The sequence below is a fragment of the Scyliorhinus canicula genome, chromosome 3 (genome assembly GCF_902713615.1).
Source record: "Scyliorhinus canicula chromosome 3, sScyCan1.1, whole genome shotgun sequence".
Classification (NCBI taxonomy): domain Eukaryota; kingdom Metazoa; phylum Chordata; class Chondrichthyes; order Carcharhiniformes; family Scyliorhinidae; genus Scyliorhinus; species Scyliorhinus canicula.
The window spans coordinates 75,061,598-75,078,623 of NC_052148.1; the positions used below are offsets into that span (position 1 = coordinate 75,061,598).

The 17,026-nt window shown below is 44.6% G+C and overlaps 1 protein-coding gene across 3 annotated transcripts in view; it reads right to left on the reverse strand.

Annotated features, from left to right (window-relative positions):
• Positions 1–17,026, reverse strand: part of LOC119963708 (calcium and integrin-binding family member 2-like) — a 65,933-nt gene that overhangs the window by 36,563 nt on the left and 12,344 nt on the right. For 2 of the 3 annotated variants that reach the window (XM_038793019.1, XM_038793018.1), the window contains 2 exons: positions 10,509–10,543; positions 168–279 (listed from right to left, as the gene is read on the reverse strand). In XM_038793019.1, the coding sequence (XP_038648947.1) occupies positions 168–279; positions 10,509–10,543 (147 nt within the window). The remainder of the gene's footprint in view (positions 1–167; positions 280–10,508; positions 10,544–17,026) is intronic. The other variant, XM_038793020.1, reaches the window with a different exon arrangement.

Here is a 17,026-nt window from a genome sequence, read left to right on the forward strand (position 1 = left end):
ATAAATGATTTAGGCATGAATGTAGGAGGGTTGATCGGTAAATTCACAGATGATACGAAAATTGGTGGTGTGGTAAATAGTGAGGATAGCCTTAGATTATAGGAGGATATAGGTGGGCTACACTAGGAGAGATGAAAGCTTACTGCCATCTAATCGCTCACTGATACCTTCAGCTCTGGCATCTGGCTGATGAGTTCCAAAGGTAGTTTGATATCTGCAGTATCACTGAAATGATGTGGAACAACCTGTGGTGCCAATGCACGATATCTTTGATACAACCTGAAAGAGAACAGAATCCGACAGAACACAGCAATCAGTGGGTAAAGCAAATAAATTCATTTCTCCCCTACTGATGTGTTACAAATAATGGCAAGTGACGAGGTTAGCACACCAATTTATTCTGCTGAATTGAGAAAATATTACATTCAAAACTTTTGAGCTTCAAAGAATGCAAAATAGGTTTCTAAAAGATTAATTGGAACGCAATGATTGGGGAAATCTGCAGTTAGAATATGCAAAACATAATGTTGGTGGGAATACAATCCAAATTAATTCCAGCCAAATAAAGACAGATTTTTATAAACTCAGAGTCCAAGATGATAAATAGAGGGTTAGAAAAAGTGCAAGTAAAACAAGATATATCAGGATATATCAAACTTGGGTTGAAAAGCTACTACATGAAATGAAATGAAAATCGCTTATTGTCACAAGTAGGCTTCGATGAAGTTACTGTGAAAAGCCCCTAGTCGCCACATTCCGGCGCCTGTCCGGGGAGGCTGGTACAGGAATGATAGGAGGAAGGAGCGACTAAAAGGAGTTAATGAGACCGTGAGATTTGGATCCTGCAAAATAATAAGCTAATTTAGGAGACCATGTAACAGGAACTGATTCCAGGAAAATAGGGTTGATCAAAGATGGCACAACTTATAGAGGAGTGTATCTGTAGTTTAGAATTAAAAATTATAATTACAAGGATCTGTTTTGGGGCCACTGCTGTTTGTCATTTTTATAAATGACCTGGAGGAGGGCGTAGAAGGATGGGTGAGTAAATTTGCAGATGACACTAAAGTCGGTGGAGTTGTGGACAGTGCGGAAGGATGTTGCAGGTTACAGAGGGACATAAATAAACTGCAGAGCTGGGCTGAGAGATGGCAAATGGAGTTTAATGCAGAAAAGTGTGAGGTGATTCATTTTGGAAGGAATAACAGGAATACAGAGTACTGGGCTAATGGTAAGATTCTTGGTAGTGTGGATGAGCAGAGAGATCTCGGTGTCCATGTACAAAGATCCCTGAAAATTGCCACCCAGGTTGATAGGGTTGTTAAGAAGGCGTACGGTGTGTTAGCTTTAATTGGTAGAGGGATTGAGTTTCGGAGCCATGAGTTCATGTTGGAGCTGTACAAAACTCTGGTGCGGCCGCATTTGGAGTATTGCATGCAGTTCTGGTCGCCACATTATAGGAAGGATATGGAAGCATTGGAAAGGATGCAGAGGAGATTTAACAGGATGTTGCCTGGTATGGAGGGAAGATCTTATGAGGAAAGGTTGAGGGACTTAAGGCTATCTTTGTTAGAGAGAAGGTTAAGACGTGACTTAATTGAGGCATACAAGATGATCAGAAGATTAGATAGGGTGGACAATGAGAGCCTTTTTCCTCGGATGGTGATGGCTAGCACGAGGGGACATTGCTTTAAATTGAGGGGAGATAGATATAGGACAGATGTCAGAGGTAGGTTCTTTACTCAGAGAGTAGTAAGGGTGTGGAATGCCCTGCCTGCAACAGTAGTGGACTCGCCAACATTAAGGGCATTTAAATGGTCATTGGATAAACATATGGATGGTAAGGGAGTAGATGGGCTTTAGAGTAGTTTCATAGGTCGGCGCAACATCGAGGGCCGAAGGGCCTGCACTGCGCTGTAATGTTCTATCTATGTTCTATAATTAAAAAACTGAAATTGAGAATAAAAAATTAGAATTTACTACGGGCATGAACTACCAGCCAAGTTGCGCCTGTAAATCAACGTGCTGCGGCCAACCTTGTTTTTGGGATCTACCTGGCTCACTATGCCTCACGAGATCTAATGCCATCTTGCGAGTGGCCGTGATGTGAATCATGCCCATTGTGGGTGGGATCACCTTTTGGCAAATCTGCATATTAGAGCAAGACAGCTAGTCTCAGTCTAATATGCAGTTCCCTGAAATAACTGAGGCCTCGGAGACCTCAGGCGAGAGTTGTTCAGTACTGGACCTACAGAACAGCACTCGTAGGGGTCTCCCAGGGGTTTGACATCCCCATGTGCATGCCTGCTGGGCAGGATGGTACCCTGGCACTGCTGGTGGCACCTGGGCACCATGGTACTGCCAGCCTAGCACCCTGCAGCATCACCTGGGTGCAAGCCTGGCACTACCAAAGTGCCCAGGTGGCACTGCTAGGTGGCAGGGGTACTACCAGGGTGCCAGGCTGGCATTCTTTTTGCTGATGGGATCAGGCCCAGAGGTACCATGTGCATGTGAGGTGGGGTGCAGGGGGCCTTCAAGGACTCCCTTATAGGTGAGTTAGGTCTTTGTGGGAATTTAGGGGTTATGTCAGGGTGGGGTGGAAGGGGGGGTGGGGGCTGTCGAGAGAGAGCATATGCCATCTTTAAATGGCGTCCCGATCTCTCCCTGAACTGAGGAGTTCTGGCGAGTGGGTCTCCTCATTGCAGGAAATGGGATTAAGTGAGAGCTCAGCTTTCCCCGCTGAGGCCTCTTATCTAACCGGAGTCACATTAGATAGCATTGCGTGCGCCAGGAAATGCAAAGATAAATGCTTTCACTTTAGGACTCTGAGCCCATTTCGCTAGATCCGCCCCAAAATCTTTACACCTGTCTGTAACAAGGAAGAGGAAAGAAACATAAAAACACATGAAATAGGAGAAGGGTAAATTATACAGTCCTTTGAGCTGCTCCATCATTCAATACAATCATGGCTGATTTTCTGCCTCAACTTCACTTATTCACCTACTCTACATATCCCTTGATTCTCAGAGGCCGAGTAGCACCTCAACCCATATATTCAAATGGCAAAATTTATGTTCCAAAGTCGGGAGCACAGATTTGGAAAAACTCCCAACTCCACAAACCCAACTTGGGAGAAAGTACCCCGGATGTTCGTGTGGAATGGAACGTGTTAATGAGAGTCAGGCCTATCGGCCTCAGAAACAATGCAGAGAGAGTCAGAGGGGCTGCTGAGTGCAGAGGTGTGCAGTTCAAAAGACCCATCTGGGTACGATGGAACTTTGTCCCAGCTATTAAAAAAACAATAAAGTCAAAAACAGCCTTCTAGCCCTCATCGCTAATCCCCACACTCTCCGCATGTCCCAGCCATGACAACTGATACAGCCCACACACCCCCATTAGACCCTCATACACTCCATGCCAAATTATGCCCCTCTACCAACACTCATTGCCCTTCAAAACTCCTATCCCAAATTTATGACAACTCATTTTGTGACAACTAAGGTTTTGATAAGGTCCCACCTGGGAGACTAATAGCAAACATCCATGGGATCCAAGGAAATCTGGCAAATTGGATTCAGAATTGGCTGTGTGATTTGATTTGCTTTGATTTATTTATTATTGTCACATGCATTAGTATACAGTGAAAAGTGTTGTTTCTTGTATGCTATACAGACAATGCATACCGTACATAGGGAAGGAAGGAGAGACTACAGAATATAATGTTACAGTCATAACCGGGATGTAGAGAAAAGATCAAATTAATACGAGGTTGGTCCATTCAAAAGTGTGATGGCAGCAGGGAAGAAGCTGTTCCTGAGTCGGTTGGTACATGACCTCAAACTCTTGTATCTTTTTCCTGATGGAAGAAGGTGGAAGAGAATATGTCCAGGGTGTGGGGGATCCTTAATTATGCTGGCTGCCTTTCCGAGGCAGCAGGAATTATAGACAGAGTCAATGGATGGGGGGCTGGTTTGCGTGATGGACTGGGCTACATTCATGACGCTTTGTAGTTTCCTGCGGTCTTGGGCAGAGCAGGAACCATAGCAAGCTGTGATACAACCAGAACAAATGCTTTCAATGGTGCACCTGTAAAGGTTGGTGAGAGTTGTAGGTGACATGCCAAATTTCCTTAGACTTCTGAGCAAGTAGAGTCGTTGGTGGGCTTTCTTAACTATATTATTGGCATGCGGAGACCAGGACAGGTTGTTGGAATCTGGACACCTAAAAACCTGAAGTTCTCGACCCTTTCTACTTTGTTCCCTTTGATGTAGACAGGGGCATGTTCTCCTCTACGCTTCCTGAAGTCAATGACAATCTCTTTCGTTTTGTTGACATTGAGGGAGCGATTAGTGTCGTCACACCAGTTCACCAGATTCTCTGTCTCATCCCTGTACTCTGTCTCGTCATTGTTTGAATTCTGACCCACTACAGTGGTGTCATCAGCAAATTTGAAAATCGAGTTGGAGGGGAATTTAGCCACACAGTCATAGGTGCATAAGGAATATAGTAGGTGCTGAGGACACAGCCTTGGGGGACACCGGTGTTGAGGATGATAGTGGAGGAAGTGTTGTTGCCTATCCTTACTGATTGTGGCCTGTAGGTTAGGAAGTCCAGGATCCAGCCACAGAGGGAGGAGCCGAGGCCCAGGTCACGGAGTATGGAGATGAGTTTCTTCGGAATAATAGTGTTGAAGGCTAAGCTGTAGTCAATAAATAGGAGTCTGACATAGGTGTCTTTGTTATCTAGGTGTTCCAGTGTTGAGTGCAGGGCCATGGAGATGGTGTCTGTTGTGGACCTATTGCAGCGATAGGCGAACTGTAGTGGATCAAGGCAATCTGGGAGGCTGGAGTTGATTCGTGCAATGACTAACCTTTCGAAACACTTCATGATGATGGATGTCAGAGCCACTGGACGGTAGTCATTAAGGCACGCTGCTTGGCTTTTCTTTGGTACAGGGATGATGGTCGTCTTCTTGAAGCAGATTGGGATCTCAGATTGTTGTAAAGAAAGGTTGAAGATGTCTGCGAATACCCCTGCCAGCTGATCCGCGCAAGACCTGAGTGCTCGCCAGGTACCTTATCCGGGCCAGTGGCTTTCTGTGGGTTGACCTTCGAGAAGGCTGCTCCGACATCTACAGTGGTGACCTTGGATACAAGTTCATCCAAGGCTTCCAGGGTGGAGGGCGCGCTCTCGCTGACCTCTTGCTCAAAACAGGCATAGAATGCGTTGAGCTCATCAGGGAGGGGTTCTTTGGAGCCCATGATTTTACATACATTCATCTTGTAGCCCATTATGTCTTGCAGACCTTGACATAGTACCAGCCTCCCCCAACAGGTGCCGGAATGTGGCAACTAGGGGATTTTCACAGTAACTTCATTTGAAGCCTACTTGTGACAATAAGCGATTTTCATTTCATTTCATTTTCATTAATTGTCGGCAGGGTCCATGTGGCTAGCCTGGGACTCGAGCTTGGTCCGGTACTGTCTTTTGGCATCTTTGATGGATTTCCTTAGATTATATCTGGCTTTCTTGTATAGGTCAGGGTCGCCTGACTTAAACGCCTCAGACCTAGACTTCAGCAAGCAGTGGATATCCCTGTTCATCCAGGGTTTCCGGTTGGGGAACATGCTGATTTGTTTGTTTGGCACACAGTCTTCTACACACTTATTAACGAAGTCAGTTACAGTAATGGTGTACTCGTTCAGGCTGGTCGCAGAGTTTTTAAACACTGACCAGTCCACTGACTCTAAGTAGTCCCCTAGTAGATCATCCGATTCCTCAGACCAACATTCCAACATTGCACGACTTTCTTTGACAAATTCTCCCGCTTCAGTTTTTGCTTATAAGCCTGGAGCAGGAACACAGCCTTTGTGGTCAGATTTGCCTGATGGTCGAGGGGTATTTTTTGGACTTGAAGCCTGTGCGCAGAGGTCCCGCAGGGATCAGTGTTGGGACCCTTGCAGTTTGTGTTTTATACAAATGATTTAGATTTGAATTAGGAGAATTGATCAGTAAGTTCGCGAATGAAACAAAAGTTGGTGCGGTGGCAAATAGTGAGGAGAATAGGCTTAGATTACAGGAGAATATAGACAAGCTGGTCAGGTGGGCTGATCAGTGGCAAATGGAATTCCAACTGGATAAGACCATGAGATATCGGAGCAGAAGTAGGCCACTCGGCTCATTGTGTCTGCTCCGCCATTCAATGAGATCATGACTGATCTGATGTGATAATCCTCAACCCCACTTTCCTGCCTTATTCCCATAACCCTTGACTCCCTGACTGATTAAAAATCCGTCTATCTCAGCCTTTAACATACTTAATGACCCAGCCGCTACAGTTCTCTGGTAAAGAATTCCATCGAATCACTACTCTCAAAGAAGAAATTCCTCCTCATCTCTGTCTTACTTGAATGGCCTTTTACTCTTTGATTATGGTATCTGGTCCTCCCTCAAGGGGGACCATCCTCTCAGCATCGACTCTGTCAATCTCCCTGATAATCCTATATGCCTCACTAAGGTCACCTCTCATTCTTCTAAACTCCAATGAGGTTCAATCTATTCAACTTTGCTTCATAAGAAAATCCCTCCATACTCGTGTTCAGCCCAGTGAACCTTCTCTGAACTGCAGAACGGGCAGCAGGGTAGCATGGTGGTTAGCATAAATGCTTCACAGCTCCAGGGTCCCAGGTTCGATTCCCGACTGGGTCACTGTCTGTGTGGAGTCTGCACGTCCTCCCCCTGTGCGCGTGGGTTTCCTCCGGGTGCTCCGGTTTCCTCCCACAGTCCAAAGATGTGCGGGTTAGGTGGATTGGCCATGCTAAATTGCCCGTAGTGTCCTAATAAAAGTAAGGTTAAGGGGGGGGGGTTGTTGGGTTACGGGTATAGGGTGGATACGTGGGTTTGAGTAGGGTGATCATGGCTCGGCACAACATTGAGGGCCGAAGGGCCTGTTCTGTGCTGTTCTGTTCTATGTTCTATGTTCTATGCCTCCAATGCCAATATATATTTCCTTAGTTAAGGGGACCAAAACTGTTCACAGTATTCCAGATGTGATCTAACTAGTGCCTTGGATAGTTTTAGCAAGCCTTCCCTATTTTCTTACTCCATTTCTTTTCAAATGAAGGGAAACTTTCAATTTGCCCTCCAAATTACCTGCTGACCTTGTATGCTAGATTTATGTGATTTATGTACAAGGACCCCCAATTCCTTTTGTGCTGAGGCTTTCTGCAATCTTTCTCCATTTAAATAATATTCAGCAACTTTGTTCTAAGTACATAAATTCACATTTTCCGACATTATATTCCATCTGCCATGTTTTTGCCCACTGCTGATATCCCTCTGTAGACTCTGTGTTATCCTCTTTACTTGCCTTCCCACCTATTTTTGTGTCATCCACAAACTTCGCAATCATGCATTCACTTCCCTCATCCAAGTCATTAATATATATTGTGAATAATTGTGGCCCAGCACTGATCCCTGTGGGCCTCCACTAGTTACAGTTTGCCATCTGAAAATACTCCTCTTATCCCAACTCTCTATCTTCTATCAGTTAGCCAATCGTCTATCCATTCTAATATGCCACCCCAACACCGTGGACTCTGATCTTATTAAGTAGCTTTTTGTGTGGTACCTTCTAGAACACCTTTTGGAAATCCAAGCATATCACATCTACTGGTTCCCCTTTATCTATCCTGCTCATTTCTGTAGCCACCTGGGGTGGCCACGTCCCAATTTCAAAATGGATACTCGCAAAGAGTACAGGGAAAATTGGACAGTACTAGGAAAACAAGCAGGTGCAAGGTTTGCCTGTGGATTGGAAATTGCAGCTCCCAGACTGAACTGATACTACAAGCCATTAGCATAATAATGAGCTATCTCCGGGGACAAAAGAGAAACATTTAAGCAATCGGTACCAGAGCAGACTCCCCGGCGCCAGTGCAGACTAAAACAAAGGCAGGCCAACGGTCACCAAGGGCCCGCCCAGTGATCAAGGAACGACCCCTTTATTGGAGAGAATCAATACAAATGATTAGGACATGGTCCAATTAATTGGGGCCAAGTTCAGGAACTGCCCAGAAGGGCGCGAAACCCTTTGGGGTATAAAGAAGAGTCCCCATAGTCAGATTGCTCTCTTCTTCTTCACCTTCATCTTGGCCTTGGCTCTCAGCGACAAGAGGCCCGCCAAGCACCAGCCAAGTAAGTCTAAGGTCAACGCACGCTACGAGATAGGCGCTCCTAGCTACTATTCTATACCAGTTCGAAGCCAGCAGTATCAGAACCGGACAACTGAGTGGGCGCCCAAAGCTAAGTATAGGCTTTCAGTAGTAGTAGTTTAGTGAGTAGAGTTTGTGCATGAGTAATAATTGACTGTGTGTGTAAATAAATGTGCATTGATTTCAAACTTATTAACTGATGTATCGAGTCATTGATCAGTATTCGGTTTTGAACCTTGTGGTGGTATCAGAAAGATACCTGGCGACTCTTGAGCAAAGTTAATTAAACCAGAGCAAATTAAGGAAAGCATAACATTTCCACATCTAAGAATTCTAATAAATTTGTCAGGTATGATTTTCCCTTCATGAAGCCATGCTGACTCTGCTTGATTATATTATGCTTTTCTAAATGCTCTGCTATTACATTTTTTATAGTGGACTCAAACATTTTCCCAATGACAGAAGTTAAGCTAACTGGCCTAAAGCTACTTGTTTGTTGCCTGCCTCCTTTTTTAAATAAAGATGTTACATTGGTAGTTTTCCAATCGCCTGGGACTTTTCCAGAATTTAAGATTCTTGGAAGACTGCTACCAGTGCATCCACAATGTCTGGAGCTACTTCCTTTAATATTCTGGGATGCAACCCATGAGGTCCAGGGGACTTTTCAACCTTTAGTCCCATTAGTTTCTCTAGTACTTTTTCCCTAGTGGTTGTTATTGCATTTATCCCACCCCTCACCCCTGACCACCCCCCCCTCCCCCCACCCACCCACCCCACCTACCCCGCATCCTACTGCCCCTTAATATAAGTGTGAGATGATGCACTTGGGCAGGACAAACAATGCAAGGGAATACACGATAAACGGCAGGGCTCTGGGAAGCACCGAGGATCAGAGGAACTTTGGTGTGCATGTACACCAGTCCATTAAAGTAGCAGGGCAGGTGGATAAAATGGGTAAGAAGGCAATTGGAACACTTACCTTAATTAGCCGAGGCATAGGGTGAGATTCAGCCACCGCGTTGTACCCGGCATAAAGCTGGGTGCAGCAGGTGAAACTCAGGTGCTGCCCAATTGGGCGTCGTGTCCGGCCAACTGCAAGTCACCTGACTCACTGCAACTGGCATGATCTGGAGTGAGGGTGAGATACCATTTATATATGCCGATGCCACATTCACCCAGCTGCCTGGAGTTGGTGGCCACACCGGCGAGGCTTCAACGTGTGCCGATTAGCATTAGTCTCCATTTGTGGAGACCAGTCGTGATGGCCACTTCGGCGTCTTGGAGGACATTAGAGCCCCTCAGTTGGTCGGAGACAGGGCAGGGCGGTGCCCTGGTACTCCCCCGGCACCCTGGCAGTCCTAACCTGGCACTGGCATCATGCCAGGGGCATTGCCCAGGTGCCAGACTGGCATTTCCAGGGTGCCTGGATATCAGGTTGGGACTGCCAAGGGTCAGGACATGAGGAGGACCCTGCCCATAAAAGGGGGATGAGGAGGGTATGAAGGGTGGGGGAGGAGTGAAGGGGGTGGGGGTGTGAAGGTGCCTCATTAAGGTCCTCTTTTTTTTACACTTGCATGAAAAAGCTTTGCAAACAACCTATTGGGATGTTGTCAAATTGTCATACGCTTACCTTGACAACTTTGCTGAGGTAAAGAAGATTCCTAGTTTTGGCCTCAGTAATAATAATCATAATAATCTTTATTATTGTCACAAGTAGGCTTACATTAACACTGCAATGAAGTTACTGTGAAAAGTCCCTAGTCGCCACATTCCAGCACCTGTTCAGGTACACAGAAGGAGAATTCAGAATGTCCAATTCACCTGACAATACGTCTTTCGGGAGTTGTGGGAGGAAGCCGGAGCACCCGGAGGAAACCCACGCAGACACGGGGAAAACGTGCAGACTCCGCAGAGACAGTGACCCAAGCCAGGAATCGATCCCGCATCCCTGGCTCTGTGAAGCAACAGTGCTGACCACTGTGCCACTGTTCTGCCCAGGTGTGACTGCATTTTCTTACATCATCGATTCTGTTCTTGCTGTAATTTTTATTACTGGCTGGCCTTTTCCGCAAACAGCAGAATATCGGCAATGCACTTGCGCATTTGATGTGAGTTATGCCAATTATCATTTTCTACATCAGGAGTTGCTAATATTTGGAGTTACCTATTTATTTTTTGCTTATTTTAAAATGGTTTACACTGCCACTTTAATAACTGGAAGTGGAACTTAACATAACATGTATTAAACACTAATTTTTGGGCATTTATACATATGAATAACATGCTTAGACATACCTTAGAATTTCTTTCCTTGTGAAGACAGTGCAATCCTTAAAAACAGAAAACAGAAGACCTTCTAATTGTTTGTATTAAAAGTCTTGTAAATTATATTTACTGCAAATCCCAAAGAATTTCAGCAGGCTTTCTAATACTAATTACTGTGAACACTGAACATTGCATGATCAATAACTGACAATTTGAAATATTTATTTGGTTCCTCAAGTGGTAAAATTCAGGCTTTAGGGATATTTTATCGATATGCTGAAGTGTTTGTAATTCATGCTATTCATGTATTGTTTGCGTTAAAACCATAAACACAAGGATTCAAGCTAGGAATTCTGCAATAAAATCAGACTAGATCGAAACCTTACTTCAGTAAAAATTTATCAAAAGGTGAAAACAATTGGTTATACAGGTTCTTCCTGCAGAACCAGCAATGCCGTGTCTCTAAAATATATTGCAATCAACTATTGATCTAGTCACCCCAATGATAGTTAACGTATCTCACTCCCCGTCCCCACGAGTACAATGCCCAACAATACAGTCCTGAAGGGAATTCTGCCAGTGCAATAGTAAAGAAGGAAGGAGCTTGCTTTTTTATGGTACCTTTGACAACCACAGACTTCCTAAAGTGCTTTGCAGACAATGCAAAGCTTTTGAAGTATAGTCACTGTTGTAAGATAAGAAACACGACAACCAATGATTGCACGGTGAGGACCCAGAAACATCAATGTGATATGACCAAATCAACTGTTTTAGCAATATTAGTTCTGGAATAAATATTGGCCGGGACACTGGAGAGAACCCACCTGCTTTTCTTCAAAATTATGCCATGATATCTTTTACATCCACTGGAAAGGGTAGGCAGGGCTACAGAGCTTTCCTGAGATCTACAGCGGAACAATAGTCTGGAGTTTATGCTTATAGCAAAAATTTTCTTTCCCTTCCCCACCCCCACAAATTGAAATAGTCAATGGAGAATGCATCCCAAATTCTGATGGCTGCTTTGCCATTTTGATTTGCTGGAGCCGAGCCTTTTGTCCCTACCTGGGGACAAGGTTCGTCAATCTGACCAGTCAAGAGCTTCTGGTCCCAGAAGCGTCACGGGGAATGGTGGCCACTGCTGGTATTCCACCTGGTCCCACCACCCTCACCACTGGAACCAACCCCCAGCCCAAGGCCCGAGCAGACGAACCTGCGGGGAATTCTCCCTGTCCCTAATCTCATGTTTCCGCCATCCTTAAGTTGTGGCCAGGTGGGAAAAGGCCCTTAAGTGGCCACAAATTGGCCAATTGCAGCAAAGGAGAACACAAAGCCCGTAAAATCACTGCTAGGTCAAGTTGGGTGGCTGAGGAGCAAGAAGGGCACCTGGTGGGCGACTGTAAAATTCATCCCCGTGTCTTTGAAGTGGTTCTGACTCATGTGAGGGTGCAGATAAAAATGCTAAATACCGTAGATTCTGGAAGTATGAAATATGAACAGTGATGTGACCATCAATTCACAAGACATGTGGTTGGAAGTGAACAATGGTTTTAATAGTCTTACAACTGAGCCTGCCTGCGACAAGATGAACTGGCAGCAGGCTCACAACTGCAGATCTTTATACTTCCAGTTAGTGGGAGGAGCCATGGGCGGAACCTAGGGTGGAGCCCAGTACAAACTCCTCATCTCCCCCTATGGGCAGAGCCGCGCAACTGCTCGTATACCGAGCTTACAAAGACACAACACATACAATATAACACAGTGTGAATTACTAGGATTGTGATTCACTACAAACAAAAAATGCTGGGAATATGCAAAAGGTCAGGCGGCCTTGGTGTAGAGGCAAAATACAGTTAACATTTTGGAACAACAACTTTACATCAGAAGTTCAAAAAACAGAAGATGTAACAGGTTTTTAGCAAGTTCAGAGGTAGAGAAGGGAAGAACAATTGGGGAAAGTCTGCGATGGATAGAGTGCATAAAAACATACAAAGTTGGAGCATGTGTAGGCTATTCAGCTCCTCAAACCTGTTCCATCATTTGATCTTTCCATCAAGATCTTGGCTGATCTGATTGTGGCCTCAACTCTACTTTCCTGTCTACCCACTGTACCCTTTGTCTCCCTCCCTACCTGGCTGAAGCAAGCACATCAATCAAGAATCTGTCTGATTCAGCCTTAAAAATATTCAAGAATCTACTTCAACTGCTCTCTGGGGAAAATAATTCAACAGGCCAACCATATTTTGATAAAAAAGAAAATTCACCTCATCTGTCTTAAATGAGAGACCCTTATTTTTAAATTGTGTCCCCTCGTTAAGTCATCTCATAAGGGAGAAACATCCTCTCAGCATCCATGCTGTAAAGTCCCCCCAGGACCTTTTATGTTTCAATGAGATTACCTCACATTCTTCCAAACTTCAACAGATAGAGGCCCAACCTGTACAATCGTTCCTCATAAGAGTTATCCTGGAAATCAGTCAAGTGAACCGTCTCTGAACTTCTTCTATTGCAATGGTATCCTTCAAGTAAGAAGACCAAAACCGCACAAAGTAGAAGGTGGCAAGAATAAATGACAAAAGGGATTATGGTGAAAGTCAAGAGGAAGTGGTATTGGGAGGGGTTAAGAAACAAAAGTGTGTCTACATAAGGCATAAATGGGGAAAGTAAATGCATTGTCAACAGCTGCTGTCCAAAAAAAGAGACTGATATTAAGGACTGAAATTGTTGAACTGAATGTTGAATCCAGACAGCTGTAAAATGCCGAATTGAAAGATGAAGTGCGTCCTCCAGTTTATGTTAAGCTTTATTGAAACAGTATAGGAGGCCAAGGGCTGGGAGGTCAGAGTAGGAGTGAGAAGGGGAATTAAAGTAAGAGGCCACCAGAAGCTTGGAGTTATGCTTTCGGCCAAACAGAGATGTTCCACAAAGTGAAAATCCAGCCCAGAGCCATAGCTGATCCCAAAGGGAAAGGTATGCCAAGTGACCAAAGTGGCCTGATTTTTGTTATTTTTTATTTACTTAAGCACAGCTTTGGGGCTCAGAGGCAGGACCTGCCTCCAAATTCATTCCAAGGTCACCTGCCCTGACTTATGTTTCAGCACGCCCCCACCCGATTGAAAATACGACTTGCAAGTGGAAACTTTTAAAGGTCAGGTTCGAGGAAACAGGAAATCTCCTGACTCAAGAAACCCAACTCAAAGGCGAAAATCTGGACCAATGTATTTTTGTTAGGCTAGGGGATAATTGGTCAGGATTCCTGATGTTGATCGCTGGTCTGCTGGAAATCAATATGTGTGTTTGTCAATGTCACATGTCAGAATGGCAAACTGCAGGCATTGTGGCTCAACCACATTGGGAAATGTCTTCAACAACTAAAACATTCAAGGACTCACCAGAACTGGAATATTTTAACCTAAATGTTGTTCTTAGTTAATCTTAATATGTGGTCTCCACTGTAAATTCTAGGATTAACAGGAGCTGGCAGCACCGAATGAAGATAAATCGCATTTGCAAGGATATTTTTTAATGTTTTCTGTTCAGCACAGATAAGAGATGGTTCTAAATGGGTAATTCCAAACGGAGGCACTAATGGTGAGATGCATTAGAGTATTAATGTAAAGGAAGTCTAAAAATCTTTGACACCAATCATTTTTCAAATAGGATTTTTAATGAGTAGTATTGTTTAAAATTATATTTTAGATTTATCTTAGTTATCTGTTTGAGCCATTCCAGCTTTAAGAAGCTTTAAGTGCATTTTGCCCGTAATGCATTAGCTCATATACATCAATTGAAATATACCATACAAATATTGTCTGCTGGTGCCATTTACAGTGCATTAATTCTGACAGTAAAGTCTTACGCACCGTCCTGTACTCTGCAATTCTCGTTCATTGGGTCAGACAGAGATTTCTAATATTATACATGGGAGGATTTACTTGTAAACTCTTTAAATAAAAAGTTGATCCTTTCCTAGAATTTGCTAAAACAAAAGGTACGTACACAACCCTTTCCATTAATAGTTCATGAACAGCTGAGCAATTTGTAGCGATGATTAAATACTGTGGCTCTCACAAAAATCGGAGCTTCTCTGAGTTTCAAGAAATTGCTGGATTTGCATCATATATACACATTCATTCACCACACTCAGGCTGCGTGTTTAACAATGGGGACCATTTTCATGACATGATTTATATTCCTGCAATGCCACTTAATCTCTCCAATCCAGAAAGGGATTCTCCGTCCAGCCGTGCCAGATTTCTGGTTCAGCACGCTGGCAGGATGCTCCATTTTGTCGGCTGGTCAATGGGGTTTCCCACTGTGGGGCAGCCTTATGCCGTCGGGAAACCACCGGGCTGCCGGCAAAATGGAGCATCCCAGCGGCGGAGAATCCAGCCCATGAAGTTGCACTCTTATAGGCAACAAATTGCTCCAATAATTTTTAAAACCTTACAATTAAAGTTTTATCCTCAGTTTTCCTTTCTCTATCTCTCACAATCCAATCCTTCTTTCCCTCACTTTGACTCTAATATTTACTGGGGGCATTTAATCTCTCTTGCCCTCCACCCTATTACCCTTCACTGGTGATTACATTCCTAACATTTCTCAGTTTGGGTGAAAGGTCACAGACTGGGCTGGATCTTCATGTTGGGTAGCAGGAGTCAGTAAATTTCTCAATTTAACACCTACACTTGGGAAATCGAGCCTTGGAAGGTTTGACTTTCATCTGGGGTCAGGTGTATGCTGGAGTTGAGCCCACCGACCATGGAAACAGTTTGGTGGCAGCTACAGGAGTACTGAGGCAATCTAGTTAAAAGGCTCAATTCGGCTCTCAGATATTGTCCCAGTTCTTTTCTTCAATATAATATAACCCTCAGTCTCAAATCTCCTTCCCCTCTGTCCACTCCCTATGCCCCATCCATGCCAACCCATGCCCCCATCGACCCACAGTGGCTCATCATGGCCCCCATGCCAACACATGACACCCCACTCTTCCCCTGGCCCCTTATAATTCCTGTGCTAACTTTATTCCAACTCATGCCAATCCATGCACCCACCCATTCCTAATGGCCTCTCATAATCTCCATGCCAACTCATAGCACCTCCATGCCAATTCACCCAGTGTACAATTGGTACAGAACCAATGAATCCAGTAGTAACAATGGCATTTGGAAAACCTTAAAAAGCCAACCATTGGTAATTTTCTTCAAAAAACTGCTGTGGGCAGGACCCCATAAGTGTCAATCAACCAGACCTTCAAAGAATCAAAGCTGTTGACACCTCTTTACCTTGTTTAAATAAACACTGGAGCATTGATAAAATAAATAGAAGGGAGGAAAGCTGTCAAACAAGCAATGTTTTCCCTTTTGTGCACCTCTGTCGACAAGCAAATGGGGGTGTGCGCTTTCAGTTAAGCATTATTATGCATGTTTGACTGAGAGCTTAGACTTTCATTGGTATTGATCATATAAAAGGCCATTGGAGGTGGGTGAAGGGTATGGATTGGATGAGTTGGCGCTAGGTTGGCATAGGACCTATAAGAGACAAGGGGGTGGGTGGATGGAGGGGCATGAGTTGGCATAGAGGGCACGGATACAATCTTTTGAAGTTACCTTTCAAAGGGTTCCCTGAACCATGACATCTGAGGGGCCATAAACCATAAGACCCTGAGGAGCTGGCCCAATCTACAAAAATTGTTGGGGGGGGGGGGGAGGGGGGGGGGGGGAGGGGGGGGGGGCTAGGAGATGCCTATCTCTGCAATGGAGCCAACCAAGTCAGGTCAGGGGGGGGGGGGGGGGGGGGGAGTCCTAGAATCAGGTCCTGTTCTCCATTTCTAAAGGTCCATTGAGTCTCCCCCAACTCCGCGGAAGTCAGCCAATTAACGCTGTTTGACTCCCCATAGATGCTGCCGGACCTAATGACAGCTCTAGCATTTTCTGTTTTTATTTCAGATTTCCAGTATTGATAGTGCTCTTTCTTTTAGCATTTAAATCCAGACGACATTTCTTATGTAGGCTTCAATGCAGTAGTAATATAGTGATTGAAAAGATAAATGAAGGCAATCAATCATTAGGATGTAGATTTCATTTAGGTAAGGTAGACTGTCATTTTCTAACTTATTTTAGAAAAGGCATGAAAACAATCATACCTTCAATCTGATTTGAAGACAGTTTTAAATATATCCAATGGTGCTCTAATATTACCATGTTTATATTTCATACATGAACTATAACGCGACTACGATTTCTAACTTTTTATGAAAGGTCACAGAAACATTGGATGTAATTTGACCCAGGCGACGGGCTCCCCTGGAGAAAGCTGCCATGTTACATGTTTATCAGACACTTAAGTGGCCAGGATCACTCCGGCGTCGGGCACCCCCAAACGTTGTGAAGTCTCCGGGCCCGAATGGGTTAGCAGCGGTGTGACGCCATTCGCGATGGCGTCACCCGCCGTAGGCGCGCGGCGTAATCAACGCCGTCCGGCGTCACAGCACAAAATACGGTGTGTGTGTGTGTCCCCCGGAAGACCCGCAAAGATGGCCAGCCGCCGCG